The sequence below is a fragment of the Microchirus variegatus genome (genome assembly GCF_963457635.1).
Source record: "Microchirus variegatus genome assembly, chromosome: 2".
Taxonomy (NCBI): domain Eukaryota; kingdom Metazoa; phylum Chordata; class Actinopteri; order Pleuronectiformes; family Soleidae; genus Microchirus; species Microchirus variegatus.
Genome location: NC_139803.1, coordinates 39765901 through 39784767, shown reverse-complemented (window position 1 = coordinate 39784767; position 18867 = coordinate 39765901). Strand labels below are relative to the sequence as shown.

The window sequence follows — 18867 nt, the reverse complement described above, 5'->3', positions numbered from 1 at the left end:
CGTGAGATTACGTGGGTGTGAGATTTCAATCTGAAACAGCGGGGCTGACGAGAGCTTCAGTGAGGAGAGATTTTTATCGGCTCATTTACAGAAATTAGGAGGTTTTTGACCATAAAAACAAGTTAATGTATGTAAGTAGACCTAGATAACTCGCATATATGTGTGACAGGACCACTCCATGGGAGCGTTAAGCTAAAAAGGGGGAGAATAAGAGTCGTAAGAATTAGCCGCGGCCTCTTTCTTTTCAACGACAGGTTGATTTCGTCAAACAAAAGGCTCCGACTTCAGAGAGACTGAGCCGCTAATCCGCGGAAATCCATCCACTGTTATTATTGCACAAGAGACGAGAGACAATGGAGCTTATCAGTATTGATGAGGTGCCTCCTGTGGGCTTTGATTGAGTGGCTGATAGGAGACAAATCAGCTTAGCGCCCACTGACGTATTTCCATCATCATCATCATCAAACGCTCAATACCTGCCATGTTGTGCCTGCCGGCTGAGCAGCGCAGAAGAATCGTACCCACACTGAATCCACAGATTACAACGTGTCAGATTGTGGCACTGTGTTGGATTGAGTAATTCCACAAATGAAAGTAACCTTCTTTGTCAGGTCAGATGGTCGTTTTCATGCCGATTTGCCGTTATTCATCTCATCCTCACAACAAATATATTCGGGAAGATATAAAAGTGGGAGAAAAAAAACGGAATAGCAATTACGTAAATAAAAAGGTGGAACAATAGGTGTCTTTTGTCTCTTCCCCCGGTGATTGATGGGTAAATTAGCTCAGGCAGGAGATGAAAATACCTTTCGACACGGACAGAGGAGTCCTCCACCCCCCCCCCCCCCACTGACAGTTGCTCTATTACATGGCAGCCTGATTTCTGCTTTTCATGCTCCCTCGCGTCATTCTAATGAGATATTTTTAGAACACGCGGCAAGCAGCTGTGCATCAGTAACAAGAACGGAGGAGAACCGAGCTTGAAAGGGCGGAAAACATACAAAACACTTGCTGCTGTTCGGCTCCTGTTAAACTTTACAGATGCATTTCAACTCCACACGCTCATATATATATTTATAGATATATAAATAAGTCATATTGTGCAATAGCCTAAGACTGCTGTGAAAACCGATACGGTTCAAGGCAGAAAAGCAAGAAAACCTGCGGTTTCAGGTGAATCAAACACAGGGGGGTTAAACACAGTGAAGTAAAAATCAATGCAAGACTAACAGAATAAAAAAGAAACACAAGTAGATAAAACACCTCCACCTGTTTCCTGCTGGGAGAGACTTTTAGAGCAGAAAGATGAGGGGCTTTTGAGAATGTTTTGTTTTTATTTCGCAAATACAGACCTATAGAAACTTGGATATCTGTTCAAACTAGTGGGAAAAGGGTTTTTAGCAAGTGCTAGCTTAACATTTTACAGCCTAGAAGCTCATCACACGCTCCATGGTCATTCTTATGTGCTCCAGCTGTGAGCACAGCTTAAATTATCTTTGAACTAATCCCAAAAATAAGACAAAAGCAAACTTAACCGTCTGAAAAGCGGCGTGTGGAAGTCGTTCTGGTTCTCAGCGAATCAAATGTTAGCTTAGTTGTTAGCGCCCCCTCGAGTGAAGCTGCAGAAGAAGCGTCACAGCTGAGCAGTGACTCAAAATATAGATAAAAACCTCTTTAAATAATCAAGGATTCAGCTTTAATGTTCAGATTATGAAACGACTAAATGAGGTATTTGGAGTGAACGATCCGCGTTCTACCCCGAAGATGACATGCAGGGATATTGTGATGTTTTACGCCACTTCGGCGTCGCTCATGCGTCCATTACAGTTTGCTCACGCTCTGACAAAAGCAATCAGGGTCAGTGGAATCACTTAAGGAAAAGGGAGAGACGCCGCTGTTTAAGTGGCGAGAGGAAGACACGGGGATGTTCTCTCCGAAGGCTTCACTGACTCATCACTTATGCTTGTGTCAACACGGCTCTGTGTGTGCCAACAGCTCGCTGGTTTTTCCTACTCGTCGTAGGCCATGTGGGTCAGCCGGGACCTGAGGGATGAGCCGACGTGGATACAATGGTAGGACACGCTGAAATATCGTGTCCACTTTGTGTCATGTGTCCTATAGCCTTTATAAATGGACACGCAAACCCACGTAATCCATCTCTTTCATGCCTGGTATTAGCGGGGCTCTCGTCATTCCGAGATACTTTGTAAATACAGATCCTTGTTCAGGGCGATGCAGACTATTATGATGGTAAATTTCAAGTCATTCCGAGATACTTTTTGTTTTCGAGAAGAAAGTCAGCTCACTGTCAGTGCATCAGGACAAATGGATTATTTCCTGAAATTCAAAAATTCATTTAAATTATTCCTTAAGAGGTTTGCAAATATGTTCAATGGATCCTTGTTCAGGGCGATGCCGACTATTATGATGGTAAATTTCAAGTCATTCCGAGATACTTTTTGTTTTTTTGAAGAAAGTCAGCTCACTGTCAAAGTGCATCAGGACAAATGGATCATTTCCTGAATTTCAAAAATTCATTTAAATTATTCCTTAAGAGGTTTGCAAATATTTTTAACAGATCCTTGTTCAGGGCGATGTCGACTATTATGATGGTAAATTTCAAGTCATTCCGAAATACTTTTTTTTTTTGAAGAAAGTCAGCTCACTGTCAAAGTTCCTTAAGAGGTTTGCAAATACTTTCAACGCCCACCTCTGACAGAGCTCTCTATTTAGATACACTTCACATTCGACCAATGACATGAACACATCAACCACAGGGTCAAGGAATCCAAGCTCCTGTTCCTGCTCTTTTTGGGGCATTATAAGCATTTGAGACGCTGTCCCTCATTAAAAACACAAGGAAATACAGATAATAGTCATTAAAAAGCCTCAACAAATCAAATCCAGGCCAGTTTAAGAACACTATGTTGTGTTGGGAACATAGTCACTGCTTTATCTCATTGTTTTCTGCCCGGAAACGAAATCAACCACCTTCCCACACCAAAGCCCATAGAGAAAAACAGCGATTTAACTCAAGGAAAAACACGTGCGGTCGATCCACTGCCGTCTCCGTCAGTGAATTAAAAATCTGTTATCTTGTGACTTTGGTGTTGGAAACACGTCATTTTAATGTACCCGAGTGGCACCGACTTATTAAATGAGACAGCTGTAGAGCGGCAGCCACTGGGTACTGACGAGGTAAAAATTGTGATTTTCTCTATGGACTTTGGTGCAGGAGAAGAAACATGCAGTCGTCTGCAGATAGTTTAGACTTAAATGGCTAAAGTGTTGTGTGGTTCCTGGCACAGTCAGTAAAGAAGCATCATTGTGTGCATGTGTACATGATATTCATTGTTCAGTTCAACGTGTCAGAGCTCAGTGATTCATACATAACAATCACGGCATCATCACGCGCTCGGCCAATTAACGGCACAAGAGCCTGAAATATAGTCAAATGCCTATATTACCCCCACAGACTATATTTAGCCCTACATGTCTTTTGTTTCCATGGGAATGAGTGGTTCACCGTGAGCGACCACGGCCTCGGGTATTTTCCAGAAGCAAAAAGAGAGTAAAAAAAACACACAGAATGGGCTGGATCCTGAACCAGATCTGACTTCTTTTCTTTTTTTTTTCCCCCACAGTCAAGTGATCGTTTCCACTCGGCCAAGTCCAAGCAATCGCTAGGTCTGCGTTTAACCGCTGTCCTAGTTTTCCCCCTCATGCAACGTCTGCACTGTCACCGAGCGAGGACATGCTTTCAGTCCACAACATCTGGCCAACGCATCAGTCATCAAAACGTCATGGCTTTTATTTTGAAGGCTGACGGCGACGCACGCAAGCTCTTTGCAGAGTTTTACACAACAAATTTTAACACAACATTCACTAAATCCATGCAAAAACATCAATTAAAGAGATACGCAAGACCTGAGAGTTGCATGAGGATTTAAAAACAAGATGAAAATCTGGTAAACGTCGCAAGATTACAACAGGAAAACATGCTCTATTACTCAATAATTTATCTAAATAGCCAAAGGGGAGGAAGCAGAAGGCCACAAAGCAATCCCAGGACGATTGTACTCATCACAGAAGCCAAGCAGAAAATCATTTTTGAAGGCCACTGGGCCACCGACTACAGTTGAATCACAATTGTACTATAATTAGGTCAGATTAACTTTATTTTTCAGCCTTCAATCTTTGAAACGGATAAGATCTTTCTTAATTAAATAGTATTATGTTTGACAAGAGTAGAAAATGTCAATTTCCCGTTGTAGGTCACAGTGGCGTAAGTTGATGATTGTTTTTAGTCTATTGAACAGAAAACAATGGCCTTTCTTCATGGAATTTGCACGTTCTTCTAGGTTCTCTGGGTTCCTCAGTCCAAAACCATGCAGATTATGGGATTAGGCAAATTGGACACTCTAAATTAACCATTAAATTGTCTCTGGTGACCCTCATGTGGAGGATAAAGTGGTAGAACCTCCAATGGATGGATATATTTAGCATTTTGGTGACCCGGAAACAAACATTAATATGATTACATTCTCAAAATACCAGCATTTTGGAGAATTTAGATCAATAAATGTCTGCAAACAATAGCAACTAAGTGTAGAGATCTGCTCTGGGGTCGACCTTCAACCATGAACTGTCCTATACCTGCATCTGTGAGGAGATGAGAACTGAACTGGACCAACCAGTGCACCATCTGAACCAGACTGATACTGTCAAAATCAACTCAACAGTTCATGGATTTAATGCAGAATCGTTTAAATTAAATCTTCCAACTGTAATCCAGAACTCACCAATTAAAAAAAACACACTACGCACACAAGGAAACACAAACACTGGCCTGTTTCCATGTTACACAACGACACGTGAGCAATCACAGATGTTATATATCGCTGTGTATCTATTAAAGCTAATAAACTTGGCTGCGCGCACGCCAACGCTGCTCTCAACACTGTGTTCCATCTACATATCAATGGCCCATTTCCTCGATTCCCCTGCGTGGGGGGGGGTGTGTGACCTTACTCTGTGCTGTTGCTGTAATATATTCTGACAGTAAAACTTCAAGGGCTGGAGAAAACTCCCCATCTTTACTGCGTTCTACAATTCAGTGACAGACACAGGTTCAATGAGAACAGGAAATACAGATAGAAATCTACATCGCGGTGTTTCCCCGCCGTCAAAATGAAGAGACAATTTGTCTATAAGTCGAGGAAGGGATGGTTGATTTCCTTTTTTAAGTGTGATTGTTCCAGGTAACGCTTGAGACAAAGATGCTCCACTTCACTGACAATGTGGAAAACACTCAAACAACCTTCACTTTATAAAATCTACTGCTCCTTGAGTCTATGATACATTAAGAATATTCTCTGCTTTATCTCAGCGTTGAACAGCGTTTTCAATTGGAAAGTAAAGTTTAGTGCTGGGCACGTTAACGCCATCAACGCTAAACGCACGTTAAGGCCGCCAAACGCACGTTAAGGCCGCCAAACGCACGTTAAGGCCGCCAACGCTAAACGCACATTAAGGCCGCCGACGCTAAACGCATGTCAACGCCTTCAATGCTAGTCAACGCTAGTCAACGCTAGTCAACGCTAGTCAACGCCAGTCAACGCTAATTATGGCTCCTTTCCATAAAGACTGCCTGGAAAAAGACGCGTGTTGTCACATTTACGTAACTCCGGATTGTTGAAAATAGTCTCTAAAGTAAAACCTTAAACCTTAAAAACAGAGGCACACGTACGCTGTACACTGGTACGCTAGTTGTGGCGCTGCTCTTTTCGTTTAATAAACAGACGGCTCAAGTTTGACTGTACTGTAGGCGCGCTAAACGCAGCTAATGGAGCTAACTGGTAAACAGTACCTGGACTCTGGTGGCACGAAAACATGATGTCACGTGCGTCTTTTTTTGCAGGAAGCACAGCGTGCGCTTATGTTGACGGCATTATCCTAGCACTAGTTTATACGCTTTCCAGTCCACATCAATCGCAAAGTCCATTTAAAAAATTAACGATTTTAAATCCCAGCACACGGACGTTGCTCATCCAGCTACTTCCTCAAAAAGTTGGTTCAAATGTGTTATTGGTTTACCCAAGTGTTCCTATATAGCTAACAGCAGCAGTAGAGAAGCAGCTTCCATGTTCCTGCATGCTAACAAAAACAACAATTTTCTATATGGACTGTGGTGTGGGAGAGTGAGAGACTTTCAAACGTCAGTTTCCTGTTGTGAGCCTTTTTTGCGAGCATCCAACACAACCACACAACAAAACACAAAGCTGACCTATCCCTGCATCTCCAGCTGCAGTTTATGTCAACTCTTCTTCCAAAGAAGCTCAACGTTTACAGCCACGCTGAGGTCTTTCCAAAACAGACGCAGCTTCCTGTTTAGGAATTCTCATCACGCAGCTGCAGCAGCAGCAGCAGCAGTGAGGTCAGCAGCAGAGACTCTGGGGTTTCCCCTCGCTGGACATGACCCTTGAGGTCATATCTGTCACTTTCACAGTGGCTCTGCTGCGTCAGCCTGGAGACATAATAAGCCCCCAGTGTGAGCTCTTTTCCTCACTTCTGACACTCGCTGCTGCTTCACGACGGAGGTTTAAATCATCGCGGAAGGTCTTAAACATGATATCTAGGTCGACAAAATCCATATTTGCGATCACGACGTTGAGATCCTGGTGTTGTGTTTGACTTAATGCCTTCACGGAGGAGATTTTTTGACCCAGAGGAGAGAAGACCATGACAATAATAAAGCAGTTCTGTGTGAACCAAGACGTTTCCACTGGGTTAACTCAAAAATAATAAGGAACTAATTATATCTTCCACAAGTTTTTCCTTGCACAAACACCAGACCAGAGCAGTCGACAAAACACTCTCACGCACACACACACACCGATCCTCAAGAAACCTTTCCATTCCACCTCATTTTCTCCTTCAGGTGAGGGAGACTCGGCGTCAGTGAAGGCATCGGGCCAAAGCAATCCGAGTATGGAATCAATCATGGACTCGCCTCCCCGTCCCTTTATAAACATCTGCTTCTCCTCTCGTTCGCCGCTCATGTTCTGCTTTCACCTCTGCAGCCACAGCTCCACAGATAAGACCCAGGAGCCACAAACCTCCTCATTTTGGTGTGGTGTTTTTCCACCGTTAGTGCAGAATGAATGGAGATAGTGTGTCTGTGAATCATCACGGCCAGCGGAGTAGACACTTGTTTTCACTTTTTGAAATGGATATTCAAAATCTACATTACTTTTTACAGCAGTTTCTAAGTGGAAACTGAACTTTGTAAACGACTCATCCTCCCACACCAGAGTCCATTGAGAAAATCATCAATTTTTACATTGTGGCACACAGGAGTTGTTGATGCTGCAGCCTCCATTCATGATTTCAAATATGTTAATTCGGGACTTCTGGGGTTTGAATTCCTTCATTCAGATAATATTAAGCGACATAAACGTATAAAATGAGGTAAAAGTAGACCAGCAGCGCCTGTGTTCCCTTGAGCTAAAATCGTACATTTTCTGAATGGAGTTTGGTGACAAAGTTCACAAATTTCACCGTCAAAATAAGGCGACAAATAATTGTAGTTTATTTTACCGAGACAAGCCTGTTTCATGCAGGTTAAAGGGGTCTGAAACTCAACCTGACCTGAGGGGCCACCGAGCATCTAGTCTCGTCCACAGGGGGCGCCAAAAATCAACTTTACAGTAACAATAGTTGAAAGAACTTCAAAATAAAAGTGTTTGTTTGCATATGTAAACACAATAAAAGCGTATTTATGATGCAAAAATGAATCTATTCATTGAAAAAAACTGATCGGAGAGCCAGGTTTGAGACCTCTGGTTTAGCGGGTGCGCGGGAACTCGATCTTCGTCAGTTACTCGTACAGTCACACCTCGCAAAAACTCAACTATCACTTTAAAAACCACATCTTTCTTTCCGTTTGTGCACCCCCCCCCCATCATATCACCTCATTAAGGTCTTGCGCGGGGATCGATCAGCGGCACAAACTCCAGACAGCGGGAGCCTCGGCCCACGCTGCACAGATAATGACGGTGAGGAGATGGAGGGGGAAACAAAAAAAGGGCACTGGGAGTTTTTCCTTCCCTCACTTTTTTTTTTTTTTTTTTAAATGTGAAAGCAGCGCAGCGTCTCGTGAGTCACGTGCAGAGTTGCGACGCTGTAGCGGTTGATATCAGAGAAATGAGTCATAAAAAAAACGCCACTCCTGTTTGGTGCCACAGTGACGAGTGAAGTCAGAGAAAAGGAAAAGGAAAAGGAAAGCAGCAGCAAAGAGTGAAACCTGACCAGCAGCTGCCACTTCAGACACCACGAGGAGGAAGACGTACAGTCGGAAGAGGAAGTCTGTTTACGCGGTGACGCGCCTGACTGACTGTAACAAAGCAGCTTTTTCACTCGTGTGTGTATGTGTGTGTGTGTGTGTGCGTGTGTTCTCACCCCTGGCAGACAGCTTCTTGGTATTGATGATTTTGGCGGCGTATTCCTGCCCCGTGGAAATCTTCATGCACCTCCTCACCACGGAGAAAGCTCCTCTGCACGACGACACACACAAAGACGAGCACGGGTCAGTCACAGCATTTACGAAAGGACGGGGTGAAAAAAATAAGTTTGTTTGTTGTTGTTTAAAACAAAATCTCAATATGAATCAATGCACTTCATAAAAAGAAATCAAATTGGCGACATATTGTCGTCCTTGAACGATACGGCATTTGACGATACCAGTTTCACTACTCGATGTGTCCCCAAGGTGGCGCTGCTGATATGAATGAGGGCAACTTGCTTGGCCAAAGAAGAGGGAGTTTACGGAGGGATAATGGCTACGTAGAAAGCTACGTTAAAAGATGCTCCATCCACGTTCAATACAAAGACTTTTAGGTATACGCTCTTTGTTCTCTATGTTGCGATTAAATAAAGAAATCCTGCACTTTTAACGCGTTGTTTTTTTCCGTTAGATATCGTGATATGTCGATATAGGATTATCTTGCGATATTATTGGTATTGCGTATCGTATCTTTAGGTATTCCCAGCCTGACTTCCGAATGTCTTCTTATGTCTAGAGCAGAAACAATAACTCAATTATTAATCGGTTTGAAGCTTTTTTTCCTGATTAAAACAAGAATTCTGATCCTGTTAGCTTTTTAAATCTGAATATTTTATGGTTTCTTTGCTCCACATAAAGAAATCATTTAAACTGAATCATTTTACATGCCGTACCTTTATAAAAGGTAAACAAATCAGTGACAGGTGAACTCTTGAAGGTCAAGGTAGTTTGACCTCCAGGTGGAGCATTTAAACTGACAGAATATAATGAGGGAATGCATCTCTGGGTGTTTTTTTACCGCATGACATTAAACGACATTTTTATATTTTTTTTCATTGATGCATAAATTCAGTGCACTCAACAGAAATCCCTTATTTATTCACTCAAAAACAACTTACCGAGCTGAACCGACAGCAGCAGAAATGCACGGCTCATTAAAGAAATGCTCCGTGAACGTAAGGAATGTAAGGAAGTACGTGAACATGACGCGTGTGAAAGGTACGGGGGTTTAAATCCACGCTGCTGTCAATCGTCTGATGAACAGAGGGGATTCTTTAGAAGCCGTGTGACAACCCCGTCTTTACAAAAGGCCTAAAAATAGACACGCTTTCTAAATGTATGCAGCAGGAATAGCATGAATGTAAAGCACAGTGTTCATGCTGCCAATACAGGAATTTACCTGTAAAGGTGCACATTCAATAAACACAGATATTTATAGATTATTAGTTATTAAAGCTTTAAAATCTGCCCTTAAAATCTGTAAATATTGGAGTTTGAGCAATTGTAAAAAGGTGCCATATGTAAGAATGTGGCCAAAAACGGTTACTACATTCAAATTCAAAATACTGAGGTCTTTTAGGTTTCTTTTTTTGACGTAACTGGCAACCCGTGGTTGCTCGGCAGCTGAGACTCTACTCACTGCAATGATTGGTAGATGGCGGTAGGTGGCGCCACATGCCAAAACATGATTTCAAAACATAAACATGATTTGCAGTCTGCAAAAGATTTTTTTAATGCAAATATTTTGTCTGTACTGTTGTTGTTGGTGAGTTCAGTTTGTTATATGAACATTATTCCTGAGTCTCTGTGACATATTAGGAGGAATTTACAGCCAGTTGCTTTAGATTTATTACATAATGCACCTTTAAGTGGCTAAAAAGAACATTTCAGGCTCAAAATGTGGCTTAAATTACAACTTTACTTGCATGCATTTCTTTTTTTTCCTGAAGAAACCAGAAAATATTAGTTATAGTACTCTACGGTAAGTGTCAGGGAACTACAGCGGCCTGTGCGTACCAGAAAATACGTAATTTCCCTTTGTTTGCATAGTTAGCTTTCGCTTCAAAACCCGAAAAACGTGCTCTGGTTTTCTCTCTTTATACGGGCCGCTGTAGAAATATGACAACAAACTTGCCCTTGCCTTCAGTACACACTATAAACAAAGTTTTTATTTTTATGCTAATACACAAGCTTACACAAACACACTTGAGGTATGCGTGTTCAATTTCTGCAGATAAATGTTACGTACTGGCCCTTTAAAGACAATTAAAAATAATTAATAAATGAATAAAACAAATATATATACATACATATAAACACTTTAAAAGCAGTACACACAGTCACCAAGAGAATAAGACACATTTAAAGTGATTTTCATACACTTTAAACCCATCTTCCCTCAGTGCAGGTCTCACAGGTTAACCTGTCCTGCTCTGCGAACCAAATTCCAGCCAAATTTCTGCCTGTTTTAACTTGTCCTGAGTCTCGCCAGATGTACACACACTGTGGAGGGTGTTTTAAAGTGGGAGACACATGACAATTGACCGCTTGTTAATTCCGCATGCACTCCAGTGCACTGAAGTGACGCTTTGTGGCGCAATTTGAACTTTTAAAAGATGCACACACAAGCTAGCGATAAAAAAACACAAAAACACACCCTTCCTTCAAAACACAAGCGAGTGGGCGTTAACTGGTAAGAAAAGGTGAATCAAACAGTAAAGATAACAATGATAGGGGAGTTTTAAACATGGATTCAGATTAAAAAAGTCAGTTTTAACGCTGCTTTGTTGTTATATATTTGTGAATAAGACGACACAAATACGTGGTGGGATTTTTGAATGGGATTCTTAGCGACGTACGTGCTCGTCAGGGAATCCCGGTAGGAACGTCGGCAAAAATAGTTGTAATTTCACAACATTTACAATAAAATGTTTTTAAAAAAAGGAGAAATATGACAATATGACTTACTTTCCGAGCTCCTCGTAGAGTTGGTACTCATCAGTAAACCTGGTGCAGGTCGTTGAAGCCATGTTTAAGGTGTTTAAGAGTCCGGGACGTGAACGCAGCAGCTCTGGAACGTGAACGCAGCAACTCTGGAACGTGAACGCCTCACCTGTTCTTGATTTTCACTGATTACACTCCGCAAAAGCCCGTCCCTTATGAGTGTGCGTGTGTGTCCCAAAGTGGCACTTGTCGTCTTCCGCAAAAGAAGGGGGGGGGGGGGGTAAAAAATGAGATGAGAAAAGGGGGCAAAACTCCTGGAAGTGACTCCCTGGATGACAGCGGTGACAGCTCGGCGTCGCTCCTCCCAGCACCTGCGCTCTCAGCCCGGCTCGTCCTGCACTTGTCACAGACGTCGCGACCTGCTGTTGTGTTCGTCTCCTCACTCACACTTGGATTAGTTGATTGCCATCAACGCGGAGTTCACGGTGCGATGGTGCACATCCGGTGCCCGGATTTCGAAATAATAGCACATGTATTTCATATGAATTTTCAATAAAATGATAATTATATTCTGTACATTAAAACAATACGAATAATTAAAGGTACATTATGTAATAAATAAAATCCTCCTAATATGTCACTGATATTATTCATATAACATACCGAACTCACCAACAACAACAGTACAGCCAAAATATTTGCATTAAAAAAAATATTTTGCCGACAGCAAATCATGTTTTGACATGTGGCGCCACCTACCGCCGTCTACCAATCATTGCAGCTAGTAGAGTCTCAGCAGCCGAGCAACCATGGGTTGCCAGTTATGTCCGAGCTACAATGGCGGAGAAAATTAAACTTAAAAAGACTTTGGTATTTTGAATTTGAGTGTAGTAACCGTTTTTAGCCACATTCTTACATATGGCGCCTTAAAACTAATGTATTTTTGTTAGATTTTAACAAAACACAACCTTCAAGTTTAACAACTGTCACATCATCTCCAACTGTGAGTGATTTCAAGATATATGAAATTACATCAAAACAACATAGTTGAAGTTATTTACTCACAAAATTCAGTCAAAAGTTATTTTTAATAATAAACATATATATGTTGTTTTTACCCTGGAATATTTTCAATTAAAAAAAACATTCAACCTGAAATCTTTTATTTTGTAGGTGAAATCATCATCAGGTTCCGGTTTTGTGCCTGGTGTGCAGCTTTACCAGGTTCAATTGCCTCCCACCGCTCTCTGCCCGGAGAACCGACACACGGGCGCCATCTAGCGGTCAAAGATTGAGCTGAAGCTGCTGCCAAACGTCTTCCGTCCTCCTTCTGTTCAGCTGCAGAGAGAGAGAGAGGAAGTGAGACCTGCTGTGACCTCTGACCTCCGTCTCTTGGGGTTTCCCTTCATGCAATAAAAAGAAAGAACGCAAAAGAAAGTATAATATTGAAACATTCACTTAAGCAGTTTATTGCATAGCACGTTGTTTTCCCCCTTGTATTAAACAGTAAAGAACAAAAAAACACTACCACGTTATTAAATAATAATAATAATAATAATAACTATAAATATTATAATAATAATAAAATCCATGAGGTAAAAATGCTTGAATAAACAGGAAGTAATTATGTCAGAGTATAGACACAACATCAACACAAGGACAGAAATTCCAACACTGTGTCACAGAACTGGTTCAGAACGACAAAAGGAGCCTGATCAGGTTTTGCTGGATCACCATTAATCCCCCATTTAGCCTGTAATCTCATCTAATCCACCAGTGAGGAAGTGGTGTAAAGTGAACCACTAATGTGTGTGTGAGAGTGAGAGTGTGTGTGTGCTGTCTGTATCAACCTTCAGCCATCAGAACCATCGTCATGGCGATGAGTTATTTTTAGCCTGAGAAGAAGGCGCTCCTGCCCTCTGCTGCCCTCTAGTGACCAGACACCATGTTTGTTTTCAGCAATAAAGGGTTTTTTTCCCTCTCAGAACAAGAACTCAACATTATGCAAAACAAAAAATTGTAATTTATTCACCGTTATAAAATCTCAACCATGCAGCTGTCACATTTTGAAATGACAAGGCCTCATTAGTTTTTCTTAAATGTCATTGATTATTGAATTTAAGGCTGTTTTTATAAAATTTTCGTCAATTTTAAGTACCTTTGAATTTACTGTTTTAAGTTAACTTTAAATTAATTATATTAATTTGATATTACCAGGTATATAAACAAAAAAAATGCATCATTCTCTCTGTTATTTCAGCTTTAAATGAACCTTTAATACAAATTAAACACTAATAATCTGAAGTTTGCGAGTGTTTCTTTTATGATAATCTCTATATAAAGCAACCACATACCTTGAGTTTATCATTTTAAAAGTGATTAAGATGAATTACTTTGGTGCAGCATATAGTCAGCAGGACTTATGTGATTTTGCTTGTATTTATTTGCCAGGAAATGTACAGTGGGTTTCCACATGAGCTCGCAAATGACAGGGAGGGGGCGCTGTTGCAGCACACTTCCAATAGTTTTATTTTGCTCTTTAAAATCAATTTATTTTTAATAAATCAGTGTGAGATCATGTGCACTTACACTTAACAACTATAGTGTCAAGGTGTTTGGCTATAACATGATGTAAATGTATGAAAATAAGTACTATAATTAAATAAAACATGCATATGGCAGTAAATAAAAACAGAAAAATAATGAATAAAATATCTTTCATGTCTTTTACTCGTGATTTTTCTTTTAAAATTTAAAATGTCTACATATTTCCATCCTGAAAAAGTCCAAACAGCATTTACCACATTGAACGCAGATGATCACATGACTCTTAAAGGGATGGTGACACCAGGCGTAAAGCTGATTTGAGCCTTTAACAAAAGCCTGACTCCAATAAAATCAACACCAGATTAAGTTTACACTGACGCAGGATTGTCATCACTGCTTAATCTCAACATATGACGCTCCTTTTTCTGCCTTTGCGTCGCTCTGTACACCGTTTACTCAGCTGCACCAAATCCCACAGAGAAAACCGACAATTTTATATTACATCACACAGTGATCACACAGAGTTAGTTGATCCACTGCTGCCTCCATTATTAGCTTTAAACGTGTCATTTTGTGACTTTCTGTGTTTGAAAACCTTTGCTCGGATTCTCCCGAGTGGCACAAACGTAACAAACGAGGCAGCATCACACCAGCAGCTCCTGAGTCTCTGCCAGGTAAAAACGATGATTTTCTCAATGGGATTTGGTGTGGGTGAGCGATAGAAAAACCCCACCTCGAACAAAAAAAGAACTATCCCGTGAAAACGAATGTCCAGTCCTTATCACAGGAGGTCTACGGATACGCACGGAGTTATTTACAACACAATGAAGTCAGATATAGAATGTAACATATACGGCACACCGGTACAGTTAAACCCCCCCCCCCTCCCAAACCCTTTTCTGTGTGTTGGCGTGAGCTAACGACAAGCATGTGGAGTTCATATGAAGAGAAGATCCAGCGTTCCCATCTGGCGGAGGGAGCGGCTCAGAGAGAGAAGGTCAGAGCGAAGGCTCAGGAGGCCTGAAAGCTTCGTTATATAAGAAACAGCTACAGTTTGACACACGTAAAGACCACAAAAGTGATGGTTTTCCACAATAAAAATGCATCTATGTGTGTAAACAGACTATATATCACTACAAGTCACTATACGTCTTAGGTAATTTACACACACACAATGGTTTCCTTTCCTCCCAACCTCAGCCTAACTTTACAACGCGTCTTCACCTTAAAATGTAGTCATTTACATTACGGAGACTCGGTTTTTGTCCTTATAAGGAAGACAAGTCCTCATAATGTGACGCTGCAACTGTCAGGATAAACAGACGTTTTAAATAAGCAGAGTGGAGGAGCAGGGGATCAAACCACCGACCCTCTGACGACCCCCTCTTCCCCTTTGATCCACAGCCACCGTCATGTGTTTTCAGTTACAGGTGCCGGAGCATAATTGGTTTTGAACGATGCTCTGCTTGTAAAACAGCTCCTGATTACGAACAGGTCACTGTAGAGGTCAGAGTCTGGAATCTCTGCTTCAAACTATACATTAAGGATCATCTCAAGAACCTTTTTACATGGAATTCTACATAAAATACACATCACTTTTTCGTGTACCATACCGACACCGATATCGTGACCTCGAGCATCTAGCTAAATCAGTCCAAAACGGTCGTTTTACACCTTTAAAACAACATTTGTACACTCTTAAACTACAAGTCTCCAAGTCACATGACTCAGCTAAAATGCTGTTGCTGATTTGTATTTACATTTTGCATTGTATATTTACATTGTACCAAATTTTGCACGTTTCCCTTTCCCAGGGTCTCTGCAGGTTTCAACAAGTCAAATTTTAGACTTTTTAAGACTTTTTTTAAGACCATAATGAATACAATTTAAGACCAATTTCAAATCCATACTGGCAAAAAAGTACAAAAGACATGAAGGAAAATTGGAGCCAAAAATTGTTGAATTTGCAATTCGGCTTAGCTGTGGGCTTTCATTAAGTTTTCTCCGCCGCTATGCTAAGCTGTAACACACCACAGCGCGCAAACAGCACATTAGCTAGTGGTGCTCGATACATTGTCACCGGGCAGCACACGTGGCCTACTTTAGTTCCGTGTTGTAGTTATAGATGTTATCGCATCATCAAAAATAGAAACATTTCAAAGCGAGACTGAAGTTAATGCACGTTTTAAATAAAAGTAACGTTAACAGATCTTTCAAAATTGTATTTAAGACCTTTTATGAGATTTTATGAGAATTTAAGACATTTTAAGGCCTTAAATTCAAATTATTGGATTCCGATAACCGACCAAAACGAGATGATAAGTAAATAAAAAAGGAAGTCGATAACGACACAATCTACTGGACGGCAATGTTAGGGGCGGGACAATGTGGGGGGAGAACCAATCAGAAGAGAAGAACAACAAGACGAGATCCAATCAGAGGAAAGCAGCAGAAATGGCGGCTTTATACAAGTTGAAATAGTTCTACTTTTAAGGCCGAGTCGTCCAGAAATCCACGCAAAGTTTCGGTAAAGCGCACACATTTTATCGCCTCAATTTGAAACTGAAACAAAACACCCACTCTGATGAATTAGCCATACGAGTATGACAAAAAGTAAAATCTGCCTTCAAAAATCCAGAGTATTCTATCGTGTCATCCCACACACATATTTATCACATTCCCCACAGAGGGATAACTGGAAAGGTTGTCCTCATGATTTCATCAGAGTCGTCCAGCATTGTCCAAACTTCCATTGCCTCCGATTTCCTTCCCACACCCTGTCATGTGACAGGTGGAGAGCTTTAAAGTCCTCTCTCTCCATTACTGGCAGAGACGAGGACAGAGGAGGAGGTCTCTGCAGCAGGAGACGCTGGGTCTCTGCCAGTACAGTGAACAGCTGAGTGGGACGCCATGACGCCAGATGGGACAAATCACCCCTCTCTCTCTCTCTCTCTCACACACACACACTTACAGTGAAACTTCTCTCTGGTGGGCTGCCATGTCATTTCTCCTCCTGTTTGTCATACTTCATATCGTCTCTGCGGTGGTTTTTGTTTCCCTTTCATCACCGAGTTCACAGAACGACTTCCTGTGTGAAAACAGCCCGAGTAACAGAACATTTGTCATTAGGTTTTAGTTCTTATTTTAGTTTAAAATGAGTCCATGTTATTTCTGTTGGCTTCTAAATAACGTATTTACTGAACAATCTGTGAGAAACAAAAGTAATGTATGTATAAAATTAATTTACAGAGACGAAAACAAAGCACATTTACGCTACATTTGCAGTTTGTTTTGTAAACACACAATTCAGTTTCACTTAGTTATGGCTTTATTTTTAACTCTAGCTTTATTTCATTTAACAAAAATGCTTTGTCAATTTTAGCTCCTTTTAAAAAAAGGGTTAGGGTTAAGGTTAAATGTTTTTTTGTTCATTATAAGAAACCCTTGGTGCTGCAGATGCACCCATGTGTAACCTTCATGTATAACTTGTTGAAAGATACAAAAGATACAACTACTTAACTACTAAAACTGTACTCTATCTTAATAATGACCACCACAACAGTACTTTAAATGCAATAATCCTCACAGGTATTTATTTGCATAACTGAAATGTAATTCAAGGGCAGTCATTATACTAGTATAAAAAAATTGCACAAAAATATTTCAAAATAAAAGTCACGATGTGAAGAAAAAAAACAAATAAACAATTAAATAAACATAAAAAACACTTTTGATTAGATTCCTTACAAAGCAATATTATCAGTAATCTTTTGTTAAAGCCACACAATTTGCTTATTCTCCAAACAATTCAAAAGTCACTCATAAAAGCCAAAATTAAACAAAAAGCACATGCATGTTTGTTAGTACTCACGAATCCCAGAGTTGATTAGTAGTAAGTGGACAAACCACGGAAGTCTCGCGAGAGTAACGGCAATGGCAATGACGATGGCTGTCACGGTTCACTCACACACACAGAGCAGCAGCGAAGTCCCATGAAGAACAAAAACAGCAGAGCCGTCCGTTGGAAACCCGTCTCCACATCTCTCCTTCTCGTTACAGAATATTATCCCAATTGAGCCAACATATTACATATTATATTAAATTAAATTAATAATTATCGTTGAATTAGCATTAGCGCTATATGCTCCCGCTAGCTAGCATATCGCTAACTACATTTCACATCCAGTCTTTTCACACTAACAGTTAAATATAGCACAAAAATACCGGCATACGTATAATATTCACCTCTTGCAGGACACACAGACGTTTATTTTAGACGACGAGTCGTCAAAAACCTCCACGAATAAACCAAAACGACGCTTCTATCTTCGCTCTCTCGTCCCTGTCGCATAGTATACCTGCTGCTACACCACACACTAACCTGCGGCGCTAGCGCTAGCCCCGCCCCTTGAACAGTGACTTTACCTTGATTGGCTCGTGAGTTCGATAACAACCAATGACAAGACAGGAATGAAATGAATGACAGGAAAACAGGTAACAGGTTAGGTTACACGCGTGCACTTGCTTGTTTATCTCCTAATCTCTCAGAACCCTGATATTTTATTATCAACTTAAACCACACATACATATATATATATATATATATATATATAAATATGTATATATATATATATATATATATCTCTTTTAACTGTTTTTAAATATATTAGCCATTTTTGTAACATTATAAACTTATTATATATATATATGTATATATATATATATATATACATATACATGTATATAAATATAAATATAAATATTTTCATTTTGTTTTAGATTAATTTTATACACCGTTTCCTAAATTATTTTACTACAGAAGTTTTAAGACACAATCAGCTGTTTGACCGTTAATCTGCCTGGAGGAGAGTCAGAGGCCCACGTGTCACATCCAGTTGGAGTTGACGCTCCACAGCTGGACCTTCACCTCCTCCTCAACCTGATTTAAGCCACGGGTCGAGTCGGTGGAGCGTGATTGAGCGCCGCTGTTTCGTAACAATCTGGTTTATTTACAGAAGTGGGTTATCGAGGGA

At 40.6% G+C, this 18867-nt stretch overlaps 1 protein-coding gene across 12 annotated transcripts in view; it reads right to left on the bottom strand.

Moving 5' to 3' along the window:
- camk2d1 (calcium/calmodulin-dependent protein kinase (CaM kinase) II delta 1) overlaps window positions 1–11373 on the bottom strand; it is a gene marked incomplete at both ends in the record, with an annotated part of 91454 nt that extends 80081 nt beyond the window's left edge. For all 12 annotated transcript variants that reach the window (XM_083909801.1, XM_083909795.1, XM_083909806.1 and 9 more), the window contains 2 exons: window positions 8461–8555; window positions 11312–11373. In XM_083909801.1, the coding sequence (XP_083765927.1) occupies window positions 8461–8555; window positions 11312–11373 (157 nt within the window). The remainder of the gene's footprint in view (window positions 1–8460; window positions 8556–11311) is intronic.
- Between the last annotated feature and the right edge of the window lie 7494 nt (window positions 11374–18867).